The sequence below is a fragment of the Rhizoctonia solani genome, chromosome 6, assembly GCF_016906535.1.
Source record: "Rhizoctonia solani chromosome 6, complete sequence".
NCBI classification, from domain to species: domain Eukaryota; kingdom Fungi; phylum Basidiomycota; class Agaricomycetes; order Cantharellales; family Ceratobasidiaceae; genus Rhizoctonia; species Rhizoctonia solani.
Window position 1 is genome coordinate 1,932,722 of NC_057375.1, and position 26,188 is coordinate 1,958,909.

Genomic DNA, 26,188 nt, shown 5'->3' on the forward strand with positions numbered 1-26,188 from the left:
TTTGCGATAACTTTATGAATATATGCATCTAGATTTCCCGGCCCGACGGTCCGAGCATCGGCTGAGTACGCCTGGATTGTGCGGCAAACGAACTATAAAATCAGCTTGAGAGTAGGAGTCAAACGGCTCACGACTCGCCTGGTTCGATTTTAGTCTGTAATTGTGGCGGCTTTTTATACAGCGCAGCTGGCGTTACTTAAGCTAGTCATAAACCCTTGTGCTTTGGGCTTACTTGTGATCACCAACATCAGCAGATGCTCGACACACCTACCTTATTTGCCATTTAGGACTCACTTTACACGGCTAAAGCATGTCATTCTTCCCCTGGGTATCCCAACGGTACCATGTTTCGTGCTTGGAAATTCTTGTCGACAGGCCATTGGCAACAGCGACTCCGAGCTCCGCGTGTCGCCGAAAACTTGACATAATTCCCAACTTGTTCCCAACAGAGCTTTCATTCCCCACCATGATTGGCTGTCGAATCGTGGGATTTTTGTGGGGGATGGCTTGGCTGTATGCAAGCGATAGGAAAAAATTCTGGTTTCTGTGTTTCGGTCCGGACGGTTCGGAGACAAAAGTCGTCCATCCTCGATTTGTGCTGCTCGCAAGTCTTAATCTCGGCCGTATGACTATCCACCACAAACATGCTTAGTCAAACCACAGGGACAGGAGAACTCCAGGGAGAGCACGGCCACCAACTTCGAGAGTTTCTTGGTCGCTTAGCGCCCGTGGTGGAGGTCCCATAAACGGGCCAAGGGGACATGACATCATCATGGGACCCTGGATGAGCGACGCGAGATTTGCATCCGTTTTTCGCACGAATTTATTTTCTTATCCAACGGACAACTACGACTCGTTGGACACGCCTAGAGGGCAGGCGACAAACCCGCGGAGACTTGGCCGGCGTCCGAATTGAACGAGCGCATTTCACGCAGGTGAGAGTGGCACGGAATAAACCGGCCGTTATCACACGCCTGATAACCCCGAGACACTGACTCGCTCGATTCTTCCTGAACCAGTCTTAAACTCCCAGTTTCAGCTTTACTTTTTTTTTTACTCCCCCTAAGATGATGCACATACCTATAGGTAGGGGATACCGCTCTTTCATCAGATTCAGTATAGATTGAGTGTTTCAATAGCTGCGGCCATTGCCCGACATCAGGTACCCAGACTTGCATTTGCTCCAAAACGGATTGGCTATTCTCCAATCCTCACGCGCACGCTTTCAGCCCCTGCGTCCCAGGTCCCACCCACGCCTCCTCCTCCCGCCTCTGAATCAACAACCCAAGCTGCCCCTATCGTGATTGTCAAGCCTCTGTCTCGTTGGCGGCAATTTCTTCAGACCCTAGGCCGCGTTACGCTACTTACAATAGTAACTACCACTGGTGTGTTTATCTATATAACACAAAAGGATCGTCATCCTGGCGAGCAGCACGATTTTGATCCTGAAAAGAAGACTATTGTGGTTCTGGGTTCGGGATGGGGCGCTACGAGCATGCTCAAGGTCAGTCTGCTTCGCTTGCCGTTGCGATCATTATGAGGTCTGAGCTCCGTATTAGTCCCTGGACACGGAAGACTACAATGTCGTCGTGATTTCTCCCAGGAACTACTTCCTCTTTACCCCCTTGCTCCCCTCGGTTGCAATCGGTACCCTAGACTCGCGCAGTATCATCCAGCCGACGCGTTATATCACTCGACACAAGTCTCGACGTGTTTATGTCTACGAGGCTGAAGCTCAAGAGGTCGACGTAAGCCTGGGTCATATTAGAATTAAATTTATCGAATTACTCACTGGTTCCAAATATAGCCCAAGAACAAGACCGTTACATTTGCCGACCTCTCACCAGTCAAGGGTGGCGTGAGTTCGACCACTATCCCGTACGACTACTTGGTCTATGCAGTTGGCGCAGAGACTCAGACTTTCGGAATCCCGGGAGTTCGAGAAAATGCCTGCTTCATGAAAGAACTGCATGATGCCGAAAAGCTCAGGACTACCATCATGGATTGTAAGTTATCCAGGCACCAAAAGCCTGGAATGAAAACACTGATCTTTCCTATTCAAGGTATCGAGTCTGCTGCTTTTAAGGATCAGAGTGATGAAGAGATTGACCGCTTGCTCCACTGCGTTGTCGTCGGCGGAGGTCCTACTGGCGTGGAGCTCAGTGGAGAGTTGCACGACTTTTTGAAGGTATATGCCCTCTAGCGATCAACCAAACCGATGACTAATCCGCGTCAAAACTCCCAGGAGGATCTTGAGAACTGGTACCCTGACATAGCACCTCGTCTGCGGATCACTTTGATCGAAGCGTGAGTATTATACAAGTTCCTGATCTTGATTGAGGCTAATTAGGAGCTGGGATAGGTTGCCGAACGTGTTGCCCACGTTCTCTCGGGAATTGATCAAATATACCGAATCAACTTTCAAGGAGAACAAAATTGACGTCATGACCAAGGTATGCATGTACCGACTCGGCTATTGCAATCACTCATTACCGCCGCATAGACCATGGTCAAGGAGATCAAAGAAAAGTCTGTCCTTGTCCAAAATGCCGCTGGAGAGCGAGTTGAGATTCCGTTTGGTGCTATCGTCTGGGCTGCTGGTAACGTCGGACGCCCAATCACCCGCAAGCTGATGGAGCACTTCCCCGAACACCAAACCAACAAACGTGGTATTACCGTCGACGACTTTTTGCGCATGAAGGGCGCTGATGGTATATTTGCCGTTGGAGACGTAAGCCTTTGCCCTTTAATCCTATTCATTTTATTCACCCCCCAAGCACACAATAGTGCACAGCCACCTCTTATGCACCCACCGCCCAAGTCGCCTCTCAAGAAGGCACTTATCTTGCGCGCCTCTTTGGTCAGATTGCCAAGAAAGACAAGCTCGAGAAGCGGTTGGCCGAGCTGCGCGCTGGACCCCACACCGACGAGACTGAGCGCCAGATCGAGAGCGTCGTGAAGCAGATTAACAAGGCGAGCAAGCTCAGGCCGTTCCATTACTCGCACCAGGGTTCGTTGGCGTACATCGGCAGCGAAAAGGCTATCGCGGATTTGCCCTTTTTGAACGGAAACGTGCGTGGTTCCGTATCTGTCTGTGCTCGCTTGGACTAACCCCGTTGAACAGTTTGCGAGCGGCGGTGTCGCAACATACCTCTTCTGGCGCTCTGCCTATCTCTCGAACTTGTTCTCGCTCCGGAACCGGTTCTTGGTCATCAACGATTGGTTAAAGGTCAAAATCTTTGGACGGTACGTGCAAATAAACCACACATTGTTGCGATTGCCTTTTTTGCTGACTTGGGAGCAGTGACGTGAGTCGAGAGTAAATTGGATCTCTTGTAACGACTCTGGGCCGCGCATAGTTTTACAGGTTTTGCTTTCTATAGACGGTTTCCCTCCAACATAGATTTCCCTTTTTTTGTTTTGTTTTATGACTGGATGTATGTTATCAGGCTGTGCTTCTACATTTGTCTATTGATATCGGGACGGGATCTCGTAGTTTTAAAGTAGCAGATCTGGGTCGCTCTGGTTACAGCAGCTGGCTTGAATAGTGGTAAATGCAACTTTGGACTTGTCGCAATTCAGTTGTAAGGTGTTAATTGAAGGGGTGAATATCGATGGAGATTGAGACTATGTGCGACTGTGTTCAATGGTATTGGATCTGGTTCGTGAACTAGACACTATCATTCTTGTGCTCTACTTAATATGGTGTATTACTAGCTCTCCTGGCTCTCTTCACTCTCCTTAAAGGTCAAGTGATCGGTTTCAATAGAGAGTCAGAAAGAGAACCCATAAACATAGCCTATTCAGATACAGTCATAACACATATTTACAGGTGACAATAGACATAGCAGAATCTATTTTACAACAAGGAAATATGAAATAAATTATCGGATAGGTTACAAACGAACCAGTTTAGAAGGAAAGAAAAAGTCGGATAAAAGAGTCGTGGTTTACAACCAATTGGTTTACCTGCATTTAACTTTCAGACTGACTACTCCCCATCGGGATACTTCCATGTAATTCCCACGCTCAGCAAATAATTCAGCCATTTCGCCAGGGGAAAGCACATCTCGCTCGGACCGTTCCAAGCTTCTTTGCATGCCCACTTTTTGGCGCTCGAACATACTGACATCAAAAGTTTGAGTAGTCAGAATTTCAGCCGAGTGACCATCAAAGGCGGCAGAAGGGATGGGTGGAAGTGTCACAGGTTCTGATGTGTTGAAGCCCGAGGAGTGGTGTTTCCGACTTTCCAGTCCGTCTCCATATTGATAGGTAATGATAGGAGCCATATCACAGTACGTTTGGGGCTCGAGAAAGGGAGATGCCTGAGCCAGGGAGTCGAAATCTCCGGGCGCTGTCGTAAGAAAGAGTTGAAAGTATCCGTCGTCTGGCGTTAGACTGAACGAAAGTGCGCCGGGGATCATGTCATCGTTGATGTACCCGCAGGTAAGTTCTCCGTACGGTTCGAGGGTTGGGTCTATATAGTGGCTTCCATAGACACCCAAATACAACGGCCCTGGGTTGAACCAGTTAGCCAATTAAATGTTTGAATCGAGCGTAGACTTACTAATAGATTGACCGACAGTGCTAAAATAGAACAAATACGCATACAGTTTTCTAGGAAAGTGGCTCTTAACTCTAAGAGCATAGAGGGCAGTTGGCGATGCTTCTACAGTTACAGAGTTGTCCTTTTCAAGTGGAAGAGGGCTGGGCCCTGCATCTCCCAGTTTGTACATGGTTATTTCGGCAGCTATCTTGGTATTGAAAGTATCATGTGGCTCGCGAGAACGATGCCACCACCATTGAGACATTGAGGCTAGTATACGTCGCATTCTTTTTCTATCAGGATAGCACCTGTAAAGTGGTCTCGGGAAGCCAGCAAGTCTGATCGTTATATATTCGCTGTGTTCGTTTTCGATATCCAAGATCACTGTATTTGGGGCGCTTGGATCTACTGAATCGACCAGAATCATCCCGTGATCGGCATGTATAAAGGTACCTGGATCCATGACGATCTTTAATGCGTTGCTAACGAATACGTTCAAAGAGGAAGTTCCACGGGACCCGAGCTTGAGCAATTTCGCACGCGGCCAGTTTGGCACTCTGTCATTCCTATCCAGTTTGCACAAGGAATAAAAAGGGTATAATGTGGGTTCCTCCTCCGTAAAGGGGTAAGCTATAAAGTCTCCCCACAAAGGGCTATTCACGTTGGACGAAGGCGAGTAAGCAGACCCAAGATTGTTGAAAATAGTATGATCCTCGTAGATACCGTACTTTGAGCCCGGAAATACGCCCTGGGCATCGCCCAACCTCATTATATAGCCTTCGCTGAGCTTTCGAATAGTGTAAGAATCATGACGCGTCGGAATAGTCAAAGCGGAAACAGTAAAAAATACCCGGCCGTCGGTATCCCCTTCACAAACGGGGCTTTGAGCACTGTATTATTGTTCACTTGGGGGTCAGATGAGATCGTAATGTTAGGAACATACCTTGGGGTAAGTAGCTTCGGAAATTCCTCAAAGCACCGCTTATATTTTAGCTTTCTTAGCCAGCTAGATCGAAGCACCTGAAGTAGGGCGGTAGTGAAAAAGCCAGAACCACACTCTGTGCATTCGTACGCCTGCTGAGCATGGCCACAAGCGGCGAGAAGGACATGCGAACGGGAAAATCCAAGGGGTTCTGGGGCAGTCGTTTTGAGCAAAGTCTGGACAGAAGCCCTGGCGCTGGTGGGGTTGCATCCGGGTGTAGCTTTTATGCGCGTGAAAAGCAGGTGGGAGCGGACAAAGGTGATGATAATTCTCCACTGTCGGCGTCTCTGTACTCGCTGAATAATTCCCTTATCAGTCTCATGCGTCAAAGCGGGCAAGTCTATTGCGTTTAAGGCACGGGCCCGACATTTAGCTGACATAGGTCCTTCAGCCGTCGATTCTATTGGATAGTTATTGGTAGGTATCTGTATTGACGGAGGTCGCACAGCCTTGGCCAATATTCCCCGAACTCCCCGGGTGCTACTCGCTGAATGGCAGCTATCGAAGATTACGGTCTATTAGACAGTGTTTGTTAATAAACTACATTAAACACATTAAACCACTCACAATGTTATTCCCTTTAGCAATAGCCAACTCGTTCAAGAGAGCCGAGAGAGTATAATCGGGGATAGGAGGAACTGGCTGGCCATCAGCGCCCAGACATCCCAAGTCCCATGGCACCAAACACTGGGCCTTTTCTTTATAGTCTGCTAGAGGGGAATTAACTTCGCATCCATGCCCGGCGTAGAAAATGACAATGGGGTCGAAGCGATTGATTTTGTTATTTTTGCTCAGCAGTTCCATTGCGTTGATTATACCAGAACGAGTAGCTTGTTCGTTGGTCAGTTTCGTTATACGCGATTCAGGAACAGCTAGATCGCAGCGTAGAAAGTCGCTGACAGATTCCACGTCTTTTACGGCCCCAGAGAGCTTGGTGAAATTCTTGTACGAATCGATTCCGATGAGTAATGCGTATAGTGTAGGGATGCGGGTTCTGGAGAGCATTAGTTGGAATTGACTATCAACATGTAGCAAAAACATACCTGTGTGCGATATGCTCGGTTCGAGTGAATCTATAAAAGGAAGGTAAATGTCTCTGCAAAATTAGTATGAACAAGACTTACTGTGCATGCTGGTGCCCAACTTGTATCACGGTCATTGTGAAGGACTCGGAGCCACGGTATCATATCCTGAGTCATTTTATAGTCTGAGGAGTGCAGTAGCCGATTCTAGTGCAAGCCGTGATGGTTGCCTGAGCTCCATAAAAGCGGAAATGGACCGCATGAATCAGGTCATATGCACGGGCGCTTTTTTCAGGAAAATGATGGTCACTACTCGCACGTCTAACGGCATCGGAGTGATCGGCGATGAACTTGGATTGGCAGTTCAAAGATCACTCTAATTTAGGAACAAGCAAGAACCTGACCTTACAAGTCGTGGATGTACAGTTGGGTACACCATGAGCACAGCCAGTTTCATCCATTTGTATAGTGGCGGTGCTGGTACCGGAGCACCAGGCAGCTTTGGGCCTAGTGATGTATAATTTCCATATGATGTATGCGGCCAATCAGGTAAACCACCCGAGGCCACGGGCGCCAATCAAGACTAAGACGGGACGAATTTGCTCTGATGCTAAATCCCCTGCACTGGCATGCATAGCATTGTACATACGGGACCGACACGGCTGGATGCTTCTAAACATGTATCCAACTTGATGTGATTGACAGTGAATAAATCAGTTGTCCCAAAGCACTCTTTGAAATTGGCAACTTGGTGCCGGACTTGGGCTTCCCAGGTACGATATTGTTTGGGTTTCTTCTGTTGAAGACTGCTTGCTCCGGATCCAAGAGCTGAGGTTAGTGATATGAGTGGAGTACAGGATGGTTTAGTGCCATCATTTGCTTTAAGCGTTCACCATCGCTGCTTTTCCTCTTTTTCTGCGTCACAGAAATTCAATCCACAGTGGCCCAACAACTCACTGGAGCACTTAAGATCCCAATCCAAATATAAACCAGGTACATTGACGGGCTTAAGCATGTAGCTGATGCCCTTGACTGGCTATTGTAGCTTCTCGTATCCAGCCAAGCTACGACAACGCGTTTAATTGATAAGCAAAAAACCTCATAGTTTATTATATTATAAAGCAGGCCGCTATACAAGGTCCCGCCACCCAATTATCACTCTAAAATAGTAATTTCATCATCGTCGTCGACCATAGCCTCCTCGGCTTCGGAACTCGCCAACCTCAACCGTTTAGCTGTCCTTTCTAAACCGGAAGTGTCGTCAGGCGTACGTTTCGTTGCGTTCGGGCCTGACGTACGGTTCGAGCCGTCTTTGGCCTCGTTCTGAGCGCCCGGTTCGATGACCTGAATCTCGTCTTCGTCGTCTGGTACACGGCGTTTGGAACCAGTCGCTACTGGAGGTTCTGGGGTTGGTTCCTTGGGTTTGGGTGCGCGCTTAGGGAGAGGTGGGATTACGGATGGTAGGATCAGGGGTTTGCTGTCGGATGGGTGAGACTCACTGAGCGATGGTCAGCATCCAGGCCAGTTACAAGAATACAAAGGACGTACGGTAGCCCATCAAGGCATACTGCCAAGTCGACGACCTCTTCCGCATCATCTGCGATCATGATGATCGCCCCGCGCCCACAATTCAAGCTATCCAATGTCCTTTCGAAGTTGTCATCCCAATCTGGTTCGGCTAGAATCCTTCCTGCCTCAAACACGCTAACCTCCCTCGGTTCCTCGGGATTCTCGACCTCTAACACACCCTTGACGATATCTCCTAGAGTTATTTTGGTCGTATCGCATTGGACGATTACATAAACCGGGCGACAAACCGCACAGTGCGGGTTTGGCGTGCACAGGTTCTGGACTCCCAAGGGAGCGCGAGGCTTGGTTTGGATAAGGACGTTTTTGGGGGCCGAGTTGGCGAGAGCGCCCCCAGTTTGGGCAGATGCATTAGGAAGAACAGACTTGAGAACGTTTAGGGCCTGGATGACGATTAGGCCGGCAATTATAGCATTTGTGGTAGCGATTGCTGGGATAATGTTCCCGGCCGTTTCTGAATCGAAACAGTGAGAAAGTAGATAATGATTAATAGCACGTTGCAAACCTTTTACCTCCCACCTAGTCTTTTGCTCTATTCCATAAGCGTATGCTCGCAGGTTGGCGCCTGCGGTGACGAAATCTAGCGTATCGTCGTCGTCTTTGTCGAACGTGATGATTTCTTCCTTTGGGATACGAGCGGCTAACCGCCGGAGACTATCATTCGATCAAAATGGGTAAACGCAATCCAAAAACACAGGACGGACCTATCATCAAACAACTCAACAGTCTCCTTCAAGGTCAATGTCTTCTGGTCCTTGAGCCCCGCACCAGCTGGGGCCCCAGCACTGTTATCTCCACCATTATTTGGACCCTCCTTTTCTCTAACAGCATTTGGCCCATCCTCCTTCCCTGAAGTGGCTTCGTTCCTAGAATCAACAAAAACTCCTTCCAGAATTGCGCTCCTGTCTAACGGTACGGGCGGCACGCGGTATTTCCACATATCTGACATGGCGAGTAATCGTCTGATATCTTGGTCGTAAATTTTGGCAAAGGCAGCAGAGGCTGCTTTATCCGTGGTGTCCGCTGGTGTTCGAAGAAGAGAGCGAACGGTCTTGAATGCTTGGGCCTCTTCTTTTAATGTAGCAATTTCAGAAGCTATACATAGTCATGTTAGACAAGACACAGAACAGGGACAGACAAACTAACCATTTTCCCCAGCCGCAACAGCCCTGTCCAACTCTCCCTCGTCTTCTTCTTCGCCGAAAAGTTGTCTGGCCTCAAACCATTGGCTCTTTTTAACTTTTTGGAGCTATAAGAAAACTAGACTCACGGTAGCAAATAACTTTTTGCCCATACGATGCAATGCAATGCAGTCGAGGGCGTGCTCCGGATCGTACATACTGGGAATGACTTGGGAACAGGTTTAGCTACACACTCGAAACATTCGGTTTCCGAGGGAGAATGGAGAGCATGATGCATCAATGGCTGGACCTGACCTATCCGCGTTGTCCTTGTCAGCCCAAGGACGGAGAGGCAGGCAAGAAGATATACCAAGATAGCCAGCTGTTCCAGACTCAATAAGCGGTATGCCTGCCGCGATACACATTTTGTTTACATGTCTCCGGGCATCTGATCATGAATTAGTGAGGGAAGGTAGTTGAGTGGCTAAGCGCTTACCCAAATTATCCAGCGCGTTCATCACAATATCGAACTGCTTAAACCAGCCGACATCAAATTGGGGCTCTTTAATGTTCCCGTGAATAGGATAGATCTTGACAGAGGGATTGAAAGGTTGTGCCGTGGCTGCTGCTACCTGGATTTCTCTCAGTACACTCGCACATGTGCTAAATAAACAAACATACCAATGCCTTGGACTGCTTTACATCCTTCTTTCGAAACAGAAATTGTCGGTTCAGATTGCTTAGATCAATGGTATCTAAATCAAGCAAAGTAATTTCTCCAAACCCAGACAGAACGAGGTTCTTTACTAGTGCACGAGGATAATATGAGTGAACAAGGCGATAGTCAAATGTGGCGACACTTACAGAGTTCACATCCTATTCCCCCAGCGCCGACTACTAGTGTTTTTGCACTGCTCAGTTTTCCATAGAGTTCATCTCCGAGGATCGCCCTAGCATGGGTCGAGCGCGACATGGTCGAGTTCAACTCGAGCTGGCGCTTAACTCGCGCTGGTTTCCAACTTGTTACCAAGTGTCATTTCTATGTAACGGGGTGGATCTCATTTGTCCTTTTTGGCGATGGCTACATTGTAACATACTTGGCAGTGCTGTGCACTCAATAAACGCCCAAGAACCCGGGAATGGTCGCACCAGTGAGTTGCCCAGTGGATAGAGCTAAATCTGGCTCCATCTCGGGCCCTCGGGTACTTCATCTCCGTACGGCACTGCCAAGTAGACCGAGCAGACCGAGTTCTCAAATACTGTGAGTAAACTTGAACCACCCACCAATCGCTAGTACTCATAGAGGTAAGCCATATCTAGACTATACTCTTAATAATTGGACGCTCACAAGCGGGAGCCCCAGTTCCTTGTCAAACCTGCAGACTAGCAACGCATGCCATGTGGAGCCTTTGACTCGATAGCTCAGGTATTGATTCGATTATATGCAGTGCTACCGAACTTTGACTCGAACATCCTTCCCATCCGCCAGTAGAGTCGTCTTCTACGCCTATAAGAGCTGATTCCAAAACCAACTGACACGGTCTTTACTATGCTAGACTAAGCCCTGTTTTGATGATTGGATCCTCACTTCAAAACGAGTTCGCCTCTAGCACCATGCCAGGCAATGCTAACTCTTCTACGAGTGTCAAGGATGAGCAGATTGCGACTGGGTCTAATGTCAATAAAAAGAAAGCCCCCGATCATTCATATACTTTCCGTGAGAAGAAGCTGGGGGTCTGGACACTCTATTATCCCTGGACTTCAGAATGGACGCCTACCCCTATGAAGTTTGGGATCCAAAATAACCTAAAACAGATCACGGCTATTACCGCTGTCTGGTATCGATTCTTTACTGAGGTATTCGCTCTTGGACCAGCTGTTATGTGTTTATATTTTGTTTCGTTGGTTTCAAGCAGTATTCTGCCCTCTGTTCAGTTGAGCAATGATACCAGTCTCTTAAACCTGGTGAGCTCTAGGAGTGAATATGTTTTCGATTGCTGTCATTTATACATATCTGTATGCATGTATAGGCCGAGGCGGCGCTCGTTGGTCGTATCGAACGCACGGCGGTGATCGTCGAGTTTAGGAAACTAGGCGTTAGATATATTTCAACTTTAGTGATGGTGTTGGCTACTTCGGCTCTAAAGTAAGTTGTACAGAGCTCATGGCACTTGGTTCTGATATTTCTGATGACAGGGAGTACAGTGGGTCAATTATCGAGCAGAGGGTGACACTACATTTCGAGCAACAAATTCTGGCGAGTATGTGCATTAGATAAATTGTTTGAATTTACTACAAGCTCTTTCTCTGTATAGTCCAAAGTCGACTGGAACTTGGTGCTTCTCAAGACCCAAATGTCAAATCCCACCTTAAGACTGCCGAGGGATATATTTCTCGGCCATGGATTACCCTTTCAGGCCTCGTGGATATGCTCCTGTCAATCGGCGAAGTGCTAGCATTGAGCACTACATTTAAGGGGGAATTTATGTCCTCCGAATCTGCTGGAAGTCTTGGTATATTTTCCGTTCTATGTCCCCTTTTATGGGGACTTCATGGGTTGGTGAATACAAAGGGAAACGGTACGCATTGGCTATCAGATAGAAACGCGGCACTAAACACTATTTCTCAGTCGGATTTGCCAAGGTGACCGACCCAAACTGGCGTCAAATGCGGGCGATGCGTTGGATTGGGACGAATGAAGTCTATAAGCAGGAGGTACTCAGCTCGGGATTGGTTGAGTATATAAATAATCGTATGTCCAGGCTCCATGGGATATTGTGTATTCAAATATCTAACACTGAAGTAAAGAGTATGCCCGGGCGCTGTCGAAGCTCGGCGATACGTCTACCAAGGATCCATGGGCCGCGGAGCGTGCTGGGTGGTCTAGATTAGACCGTTTGAATCAGACTTTAGATTCGTTGCCTTTAGTAAGATAGATATAGTTGGTTGATTGGTTGGCTAAATCTCGTCATCATAGCTATTTTATGCTTGGAGTATATCACATAGTCCCTCGGGATTCAGTTTGTCACATATGGTCAGGATGCAACAAACTACCAGGGTCATGCGCATGGTAATTGCGACCATGATATCTCGACTAAAGAGCATCTCTGCCTTGTCGAATAATCTAGTCATACTGTACGAGCTACTCGCACTCGGACCTGGAATAACGGACGGTTTTATATCTTATCCGGATGAAGCACACGCTCGACAAAAAGGAATGGCCATCGAGTTCAAGTTAGCTAACTGCCCGTTTGATTATTTTCAACTAACCAGATTTATATCAGAGACGTTAGTTTTGGGTACCCGTCCGCACTCAAAAAGACACTCAACAAGCTATCATTCAAAGTTGAGCCTGGTCAGTTGTGTGTGATTGTAGGCGAAAACGGTACGTCTTCGACAATGGTATCGACCTCAGTGGTTAATGACCAGAACAGGGTGCGGGAAGAGCACTACGATAAGTTTAATCAACCGACTCTATGATTGTGAATCAGGCGAGATTTATATCGATGGACTTCCGATCCGTGACTATAAAATATCGACTCTTCGGGCGGCTACGAATATCATGCATCAATCCTATAGCTATTTCCCGTTGACAGTATTTATTGGTCTTTTCGCAGAGACTAGAGCTCACCTGACGCTCTCATTAGATTAGGGAAAACTTGACCATGCAGGACACTGGAGACCCTACCACGCAAACAAAGAGGATTGAAAATGCGACGAAACTGGGAGGCGCATACGATTTTATCCAGAAACTACCACTTAAATTCGAAACCAATTTTATTCCCATTCACATTGGAATATCTTCACCTGGTACTAGGGCGGTTGACCGCGAGCAGTTCAAGTGCCTGATGGAGACGGAAAAGCATTCAAATCTCAGTGGTGGGCAATGGCAGCGCTTGGAAGTGAGTCGCAAAGTAACGATCGGCGCAAGCCTAAGCTTCATTTGAATAGCTTTCGCGAAGTTTTATGAAGAATTCAGAGCGTACGAGGCTTTTGTGTTATGATGAACCTAGCGCTAGCTTGGATCCCAAAGCAGAAGCCGGTAGGCATGACGGTTATTCACAAAGCCTGGTATTGATGTGCGTGAAGCCATGTTTGAGAGGCTGCGGAGCCTACGAGGAGAAAAGACTATGATATTCGTTACTCAGTATGTCAATTCAACACAGTCGGCCCGAAGGCTCATCACATAGCTCAGTCGTTTTGGCCATCTAACCAAACATGCCGACCTAAGTATATGCGCCTTTTTTCACCAGCCTATTTTCTAATACAGTAGACATTGCAGTTATATATAGGGGATGGCTCGACGATCGAACAAGGAACACATAAAACGCTACTAACTCAAAAGGGGGAATATGCAAAGATGTATGAGATCCAGTCGAGGGCTTTTGTGGAAGTAAGTAGATACATGGCTGTGGGTAGTGAGCAACGCTGACGGCGCTTTTAGTAGGTCTAAGGGTAGTAGCTCCATCATTGATTACATGTTCCTGTTAGTCATTGTAGCTGCCAGAATAAAACAGATAGCACTCGAATTAAATTCGGGTTGATGCCCGAATAAGAAATTCTATTGAGTTGATGCATTTATGTTACGAACCCAGGTCGTAACACCGTAACGCCTGCACGTGACCGCCACCTCGTCGCCACCTCGTCGCCCCTTTCCCCTTGCTCTCCTCGCCCTCCGGCCCCCTCTCTCCGGCCCGTCGTTTTCATGCGATTCTTTCGCACCTCCACCTTGTCCCTCAGATACCCAAGGATCCCACGCGGTCGTTGCGCTCATTCGCACGACATTGGTCCCGATTCGGCCAAACTCCGACTTGGACCATCGGTTCTTACGATCGGTCGCGCAGAGCCTCTCGGCTCCCCTCTCCTTATCTTTGCGTACCTCTTTCATTTCGTCTTGTATTTCACTTCTCTCTTTCCCTCCTGTTTCGCCTTCCGGGCTCACGGACACTTTCTACCGGCGCCCGCGGCCTCCTTGCATGTATGCACTTATGTATATAAGCAAGCATGGGAAGTCCAATGCCTCCCATCGCTTGCAACACCAGTTCTTACTCGTAGAATACATTTGCTTATCTTACTCGCTCGCCCTGCTCCCTCTTGTTGTCTTGACACTCGACCGCACCGTCCTCTTCGTTCGGCGCTCACTTGCTTAGTCATCCGTTTCGCCTCTGCGAGTCTAACAGTTTGCAAGCGATTTCTCCCGCTAGGCCGACCTGTTTGCTTTGCTCTTTCACGCACAGGTTCCCCTAGTGCTCTTTTATTGCCCCGTATTTTTCTTTTATTTCTATCTTGCCACTATGTCCTCTAGCAACGCCGCCACGCCTGACCCCAACGCTCCTCCGACTTACGTCGCTGACGCCGTTACGGACCCTGCTGCTGCCATCAATGAGCTTCGCTCCATCCTATCTACCCTACACACCCACACTCGTGATGCCTTTGTCGACCGCGATAACCGTCACAACACCCTCCAAGCCCTTCACAGCAACCTCCAAGCCGTCGTCGATGCCATTCCCCCACCTGCTGTTCCGGCTCCCCTTCCTTCTTTGGGACGTCCACCCAAAGGTGCCAAGCTTGGTCAATTTTTGGGCAAGGTCCAGGACGTCGAGCGATTCCTCCAAGACCTCAAGGACGACATCGAGCTTCAAGGTTCCTCGTTTGCTACAGACCGCCAAAAGGTCCTGTATATGATCACTTTCCTTCGCGACACTCAAACGGCTCATGACTGGGTTGCTGGTACTCGAGTTTCTCACCCCAACTACTTCAACGATTTCAAAACTTTCACCGATGCCTTTGAAGCCCACTTCGGCTCTCCTAACAAGGTCGATGAGGCTCTTTGCAAGCTTAACGCTCTCAAGCAATCTGGCTCCGCCTCTTCGTATGCCGCCCGCTTCCGCGAGATCAGCGCCGCTCTCCCTCAAGAGGAGTTCTTTTTGTCAAATATGTTCTTTAACGGACTCAAACAGGAGGTCCAACGTTGGATTCTCCAGCTCCCTGACGGCAAAAACGGCTCCCTCGACGACTTAGTCACTCGTGCTATTGACAGCGATAACCGTCTACACAAATGGTCTCGCAACACTCGTTCCACCTCAGCCTCCGGCACCTCTCCTAAGCCACCTACCACTTCCACTACTCCTTCGACCTTTCAGACGACCGCCGGCCCTGCCCCCATGGAGCTTGGCGCTACTTGCATCATGAAACCCCTCAATCCAACCGAGAAGGAACGTTGTAAACGCTTTGGACTTTGCGGATATTGCGGCGGTTCCCACTCCCTCGACGACTGCCAGCTCCTCAAAGAGAAGAACAATTGCAAGGGCAAGGGCTTGGGAAAAGCTACCCCGCAAGCCTAAGCGCCATAGGCCCCGCGGGTACGTCTCTCTCGGTCACGACTCCTACATCTCCCGCGCCAATTGCCAGGACAAGGTCCGATTCCTGTCGATCTAGTTGCCCCGCTTCCACATTTCCGTCTTTAATTTTATCGGCCTCTTTCTCTGACCCGCCTCATTTTTACGTGCCTCTCGTCTTGTCTGTTCCCGGCTCCGATCCTATTTCTACTTATGGATTTTTGGATTCTGGTGCTTCTTGTTCTCATATTTCTGAATCTTTTGCCTTGGCTCACTCTCTCCCCACTTGCCGTTTGGATATTCCTCAGATTGTTCATACTGTAGATAACCGCCCACTTCTTTCCGGGGCTCTTACGGACAAATGCCTAGCCACGGTCTCTATCGGAGACATTCATTTTGAACAACTCGCGCTGGGTGTAGTGTCTATGAGCTACCCTGTTATTCTTGGTTTTGATTGGCTTCGCTCTCACAACCCTACCATCAATTGGGAGTCTGGTACTCTCACCCTTTCTTGCTGCCGTGTGGACGCACCCGGCCCGCTCGTCATCCTCTCTGTAGACCCGTCGCTTTTCGTCACCCCCGCCAGTCCCACCCCCGAACCAGGCCACAGCCTAGGTCCCAGTCCTATTTTTTCCACGCATATAGTCTCTGCGGAGACTCCGACGATCAAACCAAGCCCGGTCGCGTTGCCCCCTTCCCCTTCCGTCGCCCCCTTGGGCCCCAGTCCGTCTCATAGCGACTCTGCAACCCCTCCCCGTAGCCCCGATATTTGGCTAGTTGGCGCAGCCCAATTTTCAAAGTACGCTTGCCGATCAGGCAACTTCACTGGACGAATTTCATTTTCTCCTATTCATTCAATCTCGTCAGCTTCACCCGCCGATCCCGCCGCTTCTACCCCTGAAGATTGCAAGCGCAAGATTCGCTCTTCCCTCCCAGAACCTTACTGGGACTTTGCCTCGGTTTTCGACCCTGTCAAGGTCGATACCCTCCCTCCCCGGCGGCCTTACAATATGAAAATTGATCTTGAAGACGGCAAGACTCCTCCTTTTGGCCCTATTTATTTGCTCACTCAAGACAAACGTGCCGCTCTTGCCGACTACATTGACAAGAATCTCGCTAAAGGTTTTATTTGCCGTTCTACCTCTTCGGCCGCCTCCCCTATCCTCTTCGTCAAACGCAAGTCCGGCAAACTTTGCCTCTGTGTCAACTACCAAGGTCTTAATGCAATTACTAAGCGTAACCGTTACCCGTTACCGCTCATTTCTGACTTGCTCAATCGGGTCAATGGTTGCAAGATATTCTCGAAAATCAACTTGAAAAATGCTTTCAATCTTATTCGCATAGCCGCTGGCGACGAGTGGAAAACCGCTTTTTGCACTAACCTCGGCCTCTTCGAGTACCTTGTTATGCCATTTGGGCTCACGAACGCTCCCGCTACTTTCCAGGCACTCATTCAGGATGTCTTACGCGACTTACTCGACATTACTTGCGTTGTCTACCTTGACGACATTCTTATTTTCTCTTGCTCCAAGTCTGAACACATTGACCACGTCCGGGCCGTTCTCAAACGCCTTCAAGCCCACGGACTGTTTGCAAACGCTAAGAAATGCGAATTTCATCGCACCAAAGTTGAGTACCTTGGCTATCTTATTACTGTCAATGGTATCTCTATGCACCCTTCAAAGCTTGAATCTATCTCTTCCTGGCCTGTCCCTCGCTCCGTCAAGGATATTCAGTCCTTCCTTGGTTTTACCAATTTTTACCGTCGCTTTATCGCCCATTACGCCTTGATCTGCAAGCCGTTGAACAATCTTACCCACAAGGACGTTCCCCTTGGTCCTCAAGGATCCCTCACGCTCACAGACAACGCTCTCCGTTCCTTCAATGACCTCAAAGAGGCCTTCCAATCCAGGCCGGTCCTTCGTCATTTCAACCCGGTTCTTCCCTCAACCCTCTTGACCGACGCCTCGGATTTTGCTATTTTGGGTATTCACTGCCAGCCCGACGGGTCCGGCGCCCTTCACCCGGTCGCTTTCTTTTTGCGCAAGCTCACCCCCGCCAAAATCAATTACAAGATTTACGACAAAGAGATGTTGGCCATCGTCGAGTCTCTACGCCATATGCGCCCCTGGCTCCTTGGCACTTTGACTCCCGTTTCCATTGTCACCGACCACCGAAACCTCGAGTACTTCATGTCCACTCGAGTTCTCAACCGCCAACAGGCCCGCTGGTCCCTTTTCCTTGCCGACTTCAATTTTAGCCTTTCTTATGCTCCCGGATCTTGCAATCCCGCCGATGCTCCCTCCCGCCGTCCCGACTACGTCCCAAAGGAGGGGGATAGGACCCTCACGGGCCAGCAGCAGCTCTTGCTTGGTCCTCGACACTTTGCTCCGCTTGCCAACGCCTCTGCGCTGCATGTATGCGCGCTTTCCTCGTTCATTTCAGCCCCTATTCATTCCCAGCTTGCTGCTACCTTCTCTGTTGGCGACCCCGATTTTCTCTCTCGCCTCAAACAGGCAGTCGCTTCCGATTCTCAATGGCTTGAGGCCCTCAAATCCAACGATCCGGATTTCCGCTCAGCCAACGGTACTGCTTTACACCGCAACAAGCTCTACGTTCCAGCCCCCCTTCGCGTCGAGGTCTTACGCTCCCGCCACGACGCTATTCTTGCCGGCCACCCTGGTCGCGCTGGTACCTTCGAGCTCGTTTCTCGCAACTTCTCTTGGCCCGGCCTTTGTTGTTTTGTTCGCGCTTACGTTACCGGTTGCGACCTCTGCGCTCGCACCAAGGCCGAACAACATCGCCCCTACGGCCTTCTTCAGCCTCTCAAGGTTCCCTCCCGCCCTTGGAAGTCTATCTCTATGGATTTCATTGTAAAGCTCCCCACCTCTCACGGCTGCGACACTATTTGGGTCGTTGTCGATTGCTTTTTGAAGATGGCTCATTTTATTCCCACTGTTGAGACTATCAAGGCCCCAGACTTGGCTCGACTTTTCCTTCAACACATCTTCCAAGCTCACGGTCTCCCCGACACTATCATTTCCGACCGCGGCTCTATCTTTGTTTCTCAATTCTGGACTCGTCTTCACGAACTCATCGGCGTCCGTCTCAAACATTCGACTGCCTATCATCCTCGCACCAACGGTCAAACCGAGCGCATCAACCAAATCCTCAAAGCTTACTTGCGCTGCTACACGTCTTATCAACAGGATGACTGGGTCGATTACTTGCCGCTTGCTGAGTTCGCCTACAACAACCGTACCTTGTCCAGCTCTCAACAATCCCCCTTTTACGCCAACTACGGCTTCCACCCCACTTTCGAGCCTCGTATCAACTCCGATACGACCGTTCCCGCCGCCGAAGACCTCTCCGCTCGTCTTTCCCTCATCCATGACGAGCTTCGAGCCAAACTTACTCACTCACAGGCCGACGCCGCCCAGCAATTCAACCGATCCGTCAAGCCTGCCCCTAACTTCATTATTGGCGATCGTGTCTGGCTCTTACGCTGCAACATCAAGACTACTCGCCCATCTGACAAGCTCAATTACCGCAAGCTCGGCCCGTTCAAGATTGTTGCCGCTCGCGGCCCCGTCTCTTTCCAGCTTGAACTTCCGCCTTCTCTCTCTTGTCTTCACCCCGTCTTCCACGTCTCGCTCTTAGAACCTTACCACTCCCCTTCGGACATTCCTGGTCGTGTCGAACCCGCTCCCCCGCCTGTCTTCCTCGACGGCGACTCTACTCCTTGGCGCGAAGTCGACAAGATCCTCGACTGTCGCAAAATCGGCCGTCGCTACGACTACTTTGTGTCTTGGAAAGGGCTTACCCCCGACGAGAACTCTTGGGTCCCGCTCTTGGACATGTCTACTGGACTTAACGAACTCATTGAACGATTTCATTGCCGTACTACAAATCGACGACTCCCACGGCCCCCACCACTTCTACTGTACCCTACGAAGCCGCGCGGACCTCCATCCAACAATTCTCCGCTCAATCCTAGCACCCCAGACGACAACGCTGCCGCCCCTTTTGAGCCCGTCCGCTTACCCACTCCTCCTCCTGAGCGACACGTCGGTTACACCCCAGCCACCCAGACGACACTCCGCTCCGGTCGCGTCTCTCACCCTTGTCCTCGACCTGACACCTCTCCTCCGCCTACGAAACGATCTTCCAAGCGTCTCACAGGTGCTCGACCATAGGAGGGGGGTCCTGTTACGAACCCAGGTTGTAACACCGTAACGCCTGCACGTGACCGCCACCTCGTCGCCACCTTGTTGCCCCTTTCCCCTTGCTCTCCTCGCCCTCCGGCCCCCTCTCTCCGGCCCGTCGTTTTCATGCGATTCTTTTGCACCTCCACCTCGTCCCTCAGATACCCGAGGATCCCACGCGGTCGTTGCGCTCATTCGCACGACATTGGTCCCGATTCGGCCAAACTCCGACTTGGACCATCGGTTCTTACGATCGGTCGCGCAGAGCCTCTCGGCTCCCCTCTCCTTATCTTCGCGTACCTCTTTCATTTCGTCTTGTATTTCACTTCTCTCTTTCCCTCCTGTTTCGCCTTCCGGGCTCACGGACACTTTCTACCGGCGCCCGCGGCCTCCTTGCATGTATGCACTTATGTATATAAGCAAGCATGGGAAGTCCAATGCCTCCCATCGCTTGCAACACCAGTTCTTACTCGTAGAATACATTTGCTTATCTTACTCGCTCGCCCTGCTCCCTCTTGTTGTCTCGACACTCGACCGCACCGTCCTCTTCGTTCGGCGCTCACTCGCTTAGTCATCCGTTTCGCCTCTGCGAGTCTAACAATTTAGCCGATGGCAACCACTGAGACCGCGTAAACAAATCTGATGACTAATGACGCGGCCCAAGCGCTTACGTTTCTCTCTTTGGACCTCGACGTTGTTCCGTGACAGAGCGAGATGGAGGATGCGTTGAATGTGCTTGTGGCGATTGCTGCTATTTACTTTGCTTACAGATGGCTTTCGCGAGGTGAGTTGAAGCTAATAATAGGTTTTGTTTGTTGGCTAACACGCAAAAAGATAATGGCGGTGCTGGCACAGGAGGAAACGCTCGGCCGGCTACTGTACTTGGCTTTACCCCAAAGAACGTTACCCCGGAAATGGTAAATAGACTTTTACCTGAACTTGCCGTGATGCTGACCGTGCACAGATCGCCTCTGTACGAAGTGCGTTCCCGCAAGAATCAATGTAAGTGCCGTCATCTAGTTACGAGTGGCCTCCTAATGCTTCCCATAGTGATAATATTCGCTACGACCTTCTTAAATCGGGTAGCGTCGAAATCACTTCGAACAAAATACTCGAGCGCGGATACCTTGATCGGGTACGTATGTGGGGGTTACATGTTACTCTTCGCGCGACTAACGCTATTCATAGCCTCCCCAGCCTACTTCACTCTTTATCCCCCGACTCCTGCCGCCGATGTGACTACGACGGACACTCCAAGTCCGACTAGTACTAACGACACCTCTGTCAAGAACACCAGCCTTCTCTCTCGATATGGCCTTGAAGCCCGTGCGAATGAAGGTTCCGCCACCGAGTTCAGTGACAAAGCGGCGTGGGAAGACTCGGCTTCCAAGAGGGAGGCGAGTTTGAAGGAACGAAAGGCTCAAATGATTCTGGCTGCGCGACAGTGAGTTGTTTATTAGAAGTGATTTGCTCGTCTGACGACTTTTGTCAGGCGAATGCTGGCGCAGCAATCCCAATCTTCCTCTTCATGATCGCACTGACTCCTGCCTTGGATCTTGTTGGATTATGTGTACGGTACTGATCTAATGGATTTTTTTGCATCACCTACGCGTCACGGCAACTCGCTCTGTCATCACCCTTAGTAACGCATACTATACAGACACCTGAAGACATGCGGCTACAGATTTTACCAAAGGAACATGGCTGCTAAAGAGGGGGAACTACAAGGGCATGTAGTGTAGGGGTTATCGCGCCTCATTCGCAGACCAGTCCGGAATCGAACTGCTGTCACGTGACTTGAGGAGGTCCCCGGTTCAATTCCGGGCTTGTCCACTTCTTTTTAGGTAGTATCTCTTCTTTGGGGACACCGGGAATTGATTTTCTGATTTTCTGCAATTTACTATGATTTTTTTTTTTACGATTTTTAGACATAATTCTGCACTCTATACAAGCACCGCACTAAAATTACGTTGTTCACAAGTGATTTCCCGAGTCCCAAACAACAGTACTGGTCCCGAGCAATGCACTAATGTCCGCACTTGATTGCATCTTGAGATTCGGGGCCAAGATAGTATATTTCAACTTGTCGTGCATAAACTCAAAAAAGCAGTCCATTGTGTTATATACTTCCAACCCTTCTATATTCACACTTTCAGTGATGATAATTTCTCACATTCTGTTACGATATAAGCTCCCAGTTGGGCCGAGTCTATCGAATATCGAGGTTTTGGGGAATAGTGCATATACATAGGTCTCACTGAGCAAATTGCAGTTATTAGGATTTTTCATCCGTGAATGAGGCGCAATAACCCCTACGCTATGCGCCTTTGGATGAGAAGCTTGTTACGTTACATATCCCCACCCATCTTTTGACTCTATTGACGAAACCTAATTTGACCCTAGTTTTCGTTCCGCGACTACCATCTCCACCTTGTGTCTTCGCTCGGCGAGTGTCCTACAGTCATGGAATCTGCTATTCCGCAACAAATACGTGCCGAACTGGGACAAATTTTATCCAATCTCGTACTGGGAGACAATGATATTCGTCGATCGTAAGTTGGCATTGATCGGTTGCACATGTAATCCAAGTTTGTTTCGAATCGGTACTGATGATTTCCGAGCAGTGCTGAAAAGGTTCTCAACGACAAATGGCTCGCGACTCAGCCCGAAATATTGTTATTGGCACTCGCAGAATTTAGTCGCCAGAGCCCTGACGCACATATGCGAGCCTTTGCTGCGATTCTGCTACGACGACTCATATTCCGCCCGCCGCTCCATCCAGTGCCATCCCCTCATCCTCATCAAGCTCTTGCTGCATCCAAGACGACTATCTATGACCATTTGTCTGAGGCAACTAGGGGAAACCTCGAAACCATTTTGCTGGCTGCACTCAAAGAAGAACGGGATCAGAGTGCTCTCAAGGGCGTCACCGAGACTATTTGCGAGCTGGCTGTTGGAAGTTTTGAGCGAAAACGTAGGTTAATCAACAGTGTCTGGCATGATCTAATCTCGTATCTAGGCCCTTTTCCCGAATTGCTCAACACTGCGTCTCAGCTAGCCAATTCAGGCGACCCTATGCACAGAGAGTCTGCCTTCCGGTATGCACGTTTGAACTGATATACATATGGTTTAATGACCCGATGCAGGATATTTACCAACGTGCCTCATCTTCTTTGGGACCAAAATCCACAGCAAGTGGTGGCGGTGCTAGAAAGTGCTCTCAAGTCTACGGAGCCAGTTTCGGTAAGTGAGATCTAATCAAAAGCGGCACTTGGCAAATATTTTGCAGGTCCGGCATGCAGCTCTCAAGGCATGCGCGGTTTATCTTTCCTCAAACGATCCCGGATTGCAGAGTCAAACGGTCGGGCTCATGTACCCAGTACTTGTTGTAAGTCTATCGTCCATATCCGTGGGCAATTGTAACCGTTTGCACAGGCCTTGAATGAATTCTCCCCAGACAGCCAGACGAAGGCACTCGAGACCCTCACCTCTCTCGCCTCGGACCACCGCACCGCCGGATTATTCCGCCCTCACATTGATACCCTCACGCGCCTCATGGAACCCTTTCTGAACGAACAGCGGCCCAGCGCGGTGGATGCCACGGCAACGCCAACCTTGGCAAACCCGGTCTACCTCAATTTGTTTGGCCACCGACCGGTACGCCTACACCCATAGAAGAGGAAGAAGCCTTGATCGAACGACGTTACGCGGCGCTCGAGTTTATGGTCAGTCTAACCGAGACCCGTCCCGGAATTTTCAGGACACCTATACTACCCGGAGACGACGGTCAGGGGACTACTGGAGGAGAGATACTTGGAGGTGAAAATAGTGTGCAAACAGCATGGGTATCTACTCTGGTTCGGGCGTGTCTCAAGGGTATGGGTGAGGTTATCGAAGAAGAGGGGAACGCAACGCAAGTGGCATGGGAAGAGTGTGAAGATGTGAGTTCCATTCATGAACGTTTCTTGTTCTAATTTTCGGCAGCCTTCCGCCATAGATGAAGACTTTGGATATCCTCAGGTATTTGAAGGAACTCTTGATCGAGCAGCGGTGGCACTAGGTACGATCATTTTGGGCAGACTATCAATTCTAACGATTTGTAGGGGGAAGAGCACTACTTCCGGTCGCATTCCGTGACATTCCAGCAATGCTCGGGTCTCCCGAGTGGGGCGTTAGGCATGCTGGACTCATGGCTATTGCCGCAGTCGCTGAGGGCACATATCAGGTAAGATATCATTTATCCCAATTTAATAGTACTCAAGTCTTTGCAAGGTCCTGGAGCTTGAAGTAGGCAAAGTTGTCGAACTCGTTGTCCCTATGTTTGCGGATCCACACCCTAGAGTTAGATTTGCTGCATGTCAATGCATGTGAGTAAGATAGTTGTTTCTTTCAGCACAAAACTGAAATGGATTTGCAGTGGTCAGTTATGTACGGATATGCAGGTATTTACTACGCATTTTATCGTGCCCATTTACTCAGTCTTTACAGGAAATATTCCAGCAAAAATATACCAAGGAGATTCTTTCTTGCTTAATACCAGCGATGGATGCACCCGAAGCGAGGTGACTCCGCTCGTCTCATGGTCGAACCATACTAAAGTCTTTTGCAGAGTTCATTGCCATGCGGCAAAAGCAATAATCAACTTTTGCTGCGGTGTGGAAGCGGACGAACTGGCTCCATACTTGGATGACATTGTCAACAGGCTATTGCGTCTTCTTGGTAGTAGTCCGCGACGATACGTTCAGGAACAGGCCCTCACGACTTTGGCCATGGTCGCTGACGCGAGCGCCGACAAGTTCCAAGTGGTATGTTATGCGGCTTCCATCTGGACTTATGCTGAAATCGGCTCAGTACTACCCTTCAATTATGCCTTTACTTATGCAAGCCCTAAGATCACCAGCTACTCCCGAAACTCACGTGCTACACTGCAAGGCTATGGAGTGCGCTGGTTTGATCGGTATGTGGTCTTTCGAATATAAGCGCATATACTCAGTAATATATAGGAATCGCCGTTGGCCGCGAGACCTTTCAGCACGATGCCACTGAACTAATTAAAGTTTTGCTTCAATTACAAGGTGAATTATCAAAAAAGTACATTTAATAACCATTGCTGATTTATTATAGAACAACCAAGCACGGATGACGACAATACTCCAATGTACCTTCAACAGACATGGTCGAAAATATGTCAAGCACTTGGAGATGCATTCGAACCATATTTGCAATACGTGATGCCACCCCTTTTCAAAAGTGCGAGTGTAAAGCCAGATATCAATGTAGTTGGTAAGATACAATAGCTATGCTTGGTGTTTGAGCTCATGAGCTTCATAGATGACAACGACGAGGTCGCCACACGAGACGGTTTTGACGTACTAGACCTTGATGATGGACAGCATGTGGAAATTCGGACATCGGTTTTAGAAGAGAAAAGCGCCGCTTTCGATGCGCTGCTTGCTCATGCTTCGACCTTGGGAGCTAAGTTTGGGCAGTATATTCGACCTACTCTGGAACTCGCATTACCAAATCTCAAGGTATGTACACCCGTGTATATGGTTGGCCCGTACTGATACCTTTGTTAGTTTTACTTTTCGGAGAATGTCCGTGAAGTCAGCGCACTGTAAGTACAGTAGTACGAGGTAGATATCTCGACTGATCTCTACTTAAAGGCTTATACCTACGTTGGTTATGAGTGGTAATTCCACGGGAGTGATTTCTCCAGAAGAGCTCAATGCGATTTTCCTCCAAGTCACAAGGGCCATTCAGCCAGAAGGGGATGCCGGATTCCTCGGGTCACTCTGCAAGTGCTTGGCTGACTCATTGCTCGTGGTCGGGCGCCAGGCGATCGTGCAACCATTAGTCAACGAAATATCGGTTGCATGTAAAGCTCAATTAGCGGCGCTGGCCTCTCGTCGTGACATGCGAGCACGTCGACTAAAGCGAGGGCCAGAATGGGAAGAAGACAAGGAAGACATGCTTCTGTTACAAGAACTAGAAGACGCTGCGTTAGACGAAATGGGTAGACTATTGACGTTCTTAGATTCCAGTCACCAGGTAAGTTCGCGTAATCCGTTCCTTGGTCTAGCTAACCCTCCATTTCTGATAGTTATTGATCGCCATTGGCTCTATTAAAGAGATGGGACTTTGAGGGTAGATTCAGGATATTACTAATATCGATTTCCGTGATGATAACAGTTGAACCTATAATTGGGAATGTTTGTTTGAGATCGCGATTGGCAAACTCGTTTTCTCCGAATTGGAGGTTTGAATTTCACCGAGGAATGCCAAGCTTAAGGAGACACATTTTTGGAAGCCAAGCGTGGCTGTGCCAAAGCTCCTCATAGCGCGCCGCGCGCCGCGCGCGCTTGGGATATTAAACACTGGATAATA

The 26,188-nt window shown here is 49.2% G+C and overlaps 7 protein-coding genes and 1 non-coding gene across 8 annotated transcripts; 6 read left to right on the forward strand and 2 right to left on the reverse strand.

The window, feature by feature from the left end:
• Nucleotides 1-1,067: 1,067 nt before the first annotated feature.
• On the forward strand, nt 1,068-3,323 carry RhiXN_06028 (NADH dehydrogenase; the record flags this gene model as incomplete). The annotated part of the gene is made up of 11 exons (XM_043325844.1): nt 1,068-1,086; nt 1,140-1,504; nt 1,560-1,748; nt 1,808-2,006; nt 2,064-2,188; nt 2,246-2,307; nt 2,363-2,453; nt 2,504-2,731; nt 2,788-3,072; nt 3,125-3,246; nt 3,305-3,323. 11 exons carry the CDS (start codon nt 1,068-1,070, stop codon nt 3,321-3,323), a joined length of 1,704 nt encoding a protein of 567 aa, XP_043181276.1.
• A 642-nt stretch (nt 3,324-3,965) lies between these two features.
• RhiXN_06029 (ICE-like protease (caspase) p20 domain protein) lies at nt 3,966-6,687 on the reverse strand (the record flags this gene model as incomplete). The annotated part of the gene is made up of 6 exons (XM_043325845.1): nt 3,966-4,516; nt 4,568-5,436; nt 5,490-6,043; nt 6,096-6,522; nt 6,572-6,601; nt 6,653-6,687. 6 exons carry the CDS (start codon nt 6,685-6,687, stop codon nt 3,966-3,968), a joined length of 2,466 nt encoding a protein of 821 aa, XP_043181277.1.
• Nucleotides 6,688-7,705: 1,018 nt separating this feature from the next.
• Nucleotides 7,706-10,231, reverse strand: RhiXN_06030 (Uba2; the record flags this gene model as incomplete). Its single annotated transcript, XM_043325846.1, has 9 exons — nt 7,706-8,048; nt 8,099-8,591; nt 8,643-8,791; nt 8,842-9,232; nt 9,284-9,386; nt 9,513-9,706; nt 9,755-9,890; nt 9,940-10,064; nt 10,123-10,231. 9 exons carry the CDS (start codon nt 10,229-10,231, stop codon nt 7,706-7,708), a joined length of 2,043 nt encoding a protein of 680 aa, XP_043181278.1.
• A 641-nt stretch (nt 10,232-10,872) lies between these two features.
• On the forward strand, nt 10,873-13,711 carry RhiXN_06031 (ABC transporter; the record flags this gene model as incomplete). The annotated part of the gene is made up of 15 exons (XM_043325847.1): nt 10,873-11,223; nt 11,289-11,404; nt 11,455-11,519; nt 11,574-11,837; nt 11,888-12,010; nt 12,067-12,185; nt 12,236-12,492; nt 12,543-12,643; nt 12,693-12,853; nt 12,906-13,160; nt 13,210-13,300; nt 13,348-13,405; nt 13,454-13,488; nt 13,551-13,651; nt 13,706-13,711. 15 exons carry the CDS (start codon nt 10,873-10,875, stop codon nt 13,709-13,711), a joined length of 2,103 nt encoding a protein of 700 aa, XP_043181279.1.
• Nucleotides 13,712-14,552: 841 nt separating this feature from the next.
• RhiXN_06032 (Transposon Tf2-1 polyprotein) lies at nt 14,553-19,792 on the forward strand (the record flags this gene model as incomplete). The annotated part of the gene is made up of 2 exons (XM_043325848.1): nt 14,553-15,480; nt 15,540-19,792. 2 exons carry the CDS (start codon nt 14,553-14,555, stop codon nt 19,790-19,792), a joined length of 5,181 nt encoding a protein of 1,726 aa, XP_043181280.1.
• Nucleotides 19,793-20,515: 723 nt separating this feature from the next.
• Nucleotides 20,516-21,333, forward strand: RhiXN_06033 (CUE domain protein; the record flags this gene model as incomplete). The annotated part of the gene is made up of 6 exons (XM_043325849.1): nt 20,516-20,585; nt 20,636-20,718; nt 20,766-20,803; nt 20,852-20,940; nt 20,990-21,245; nt 21,294-21,333. 6 exons carry the CDS (start codon nt 20,516-20,518, stop codon nt 21,331-21,333), a joined length of 576 nt encoding a protein of 191 aa, XP_043181281.1.
• Nucleotides 21,334-21,528: 195 nt separating this feature from the next.
• Nucleotides 21,529-21,634, forward strand: RhiXN_12387. The gene has a single exon. It is a non-coding gene; the product is annotated as a tRNA-Ala (tRNA).
• A 630-nt stretch (nt 21,635-22,264) lies between these two features.
• On the forward strand, nt 22,265-25,946 carry RhiXN_06034 (importin subunit beta-3; the record flags this gene model as incomplete). The annotated part of the gene is made up of 20 exons (XM_043325850.1): nt 22,265-22,353; nt 22,426-22,775; nt 22,821-22,899; nt 22,948-23,044; nt 23,091-23,189; nt 23,237-23,458; nt 23,521-23,742; nt 23,786-23,861; nt 23,905-24,026; nt 24,074-24,168; nt 24,219-24,243; nt 24,290-24,363; nt 24,411-24,606; nt 24,653-24,758; nt 24,805-24,876; nt 24,926-25,084; nt 25,133-25,332; nt 25,381-25,418; nt 25,468-25,852; nt 25,905-25,946. The coding sequence occupies 20 exons, from the start codon at nt 22,265-22,267 to the stop codon at nt 25,944-25,946; spliced, it is 2,748 nt and encodes a 915-aa protein (XP_043181282.1).
• Between the last annotated feature and the right edge of the window lie 242 nt (nt 25,947-26,188).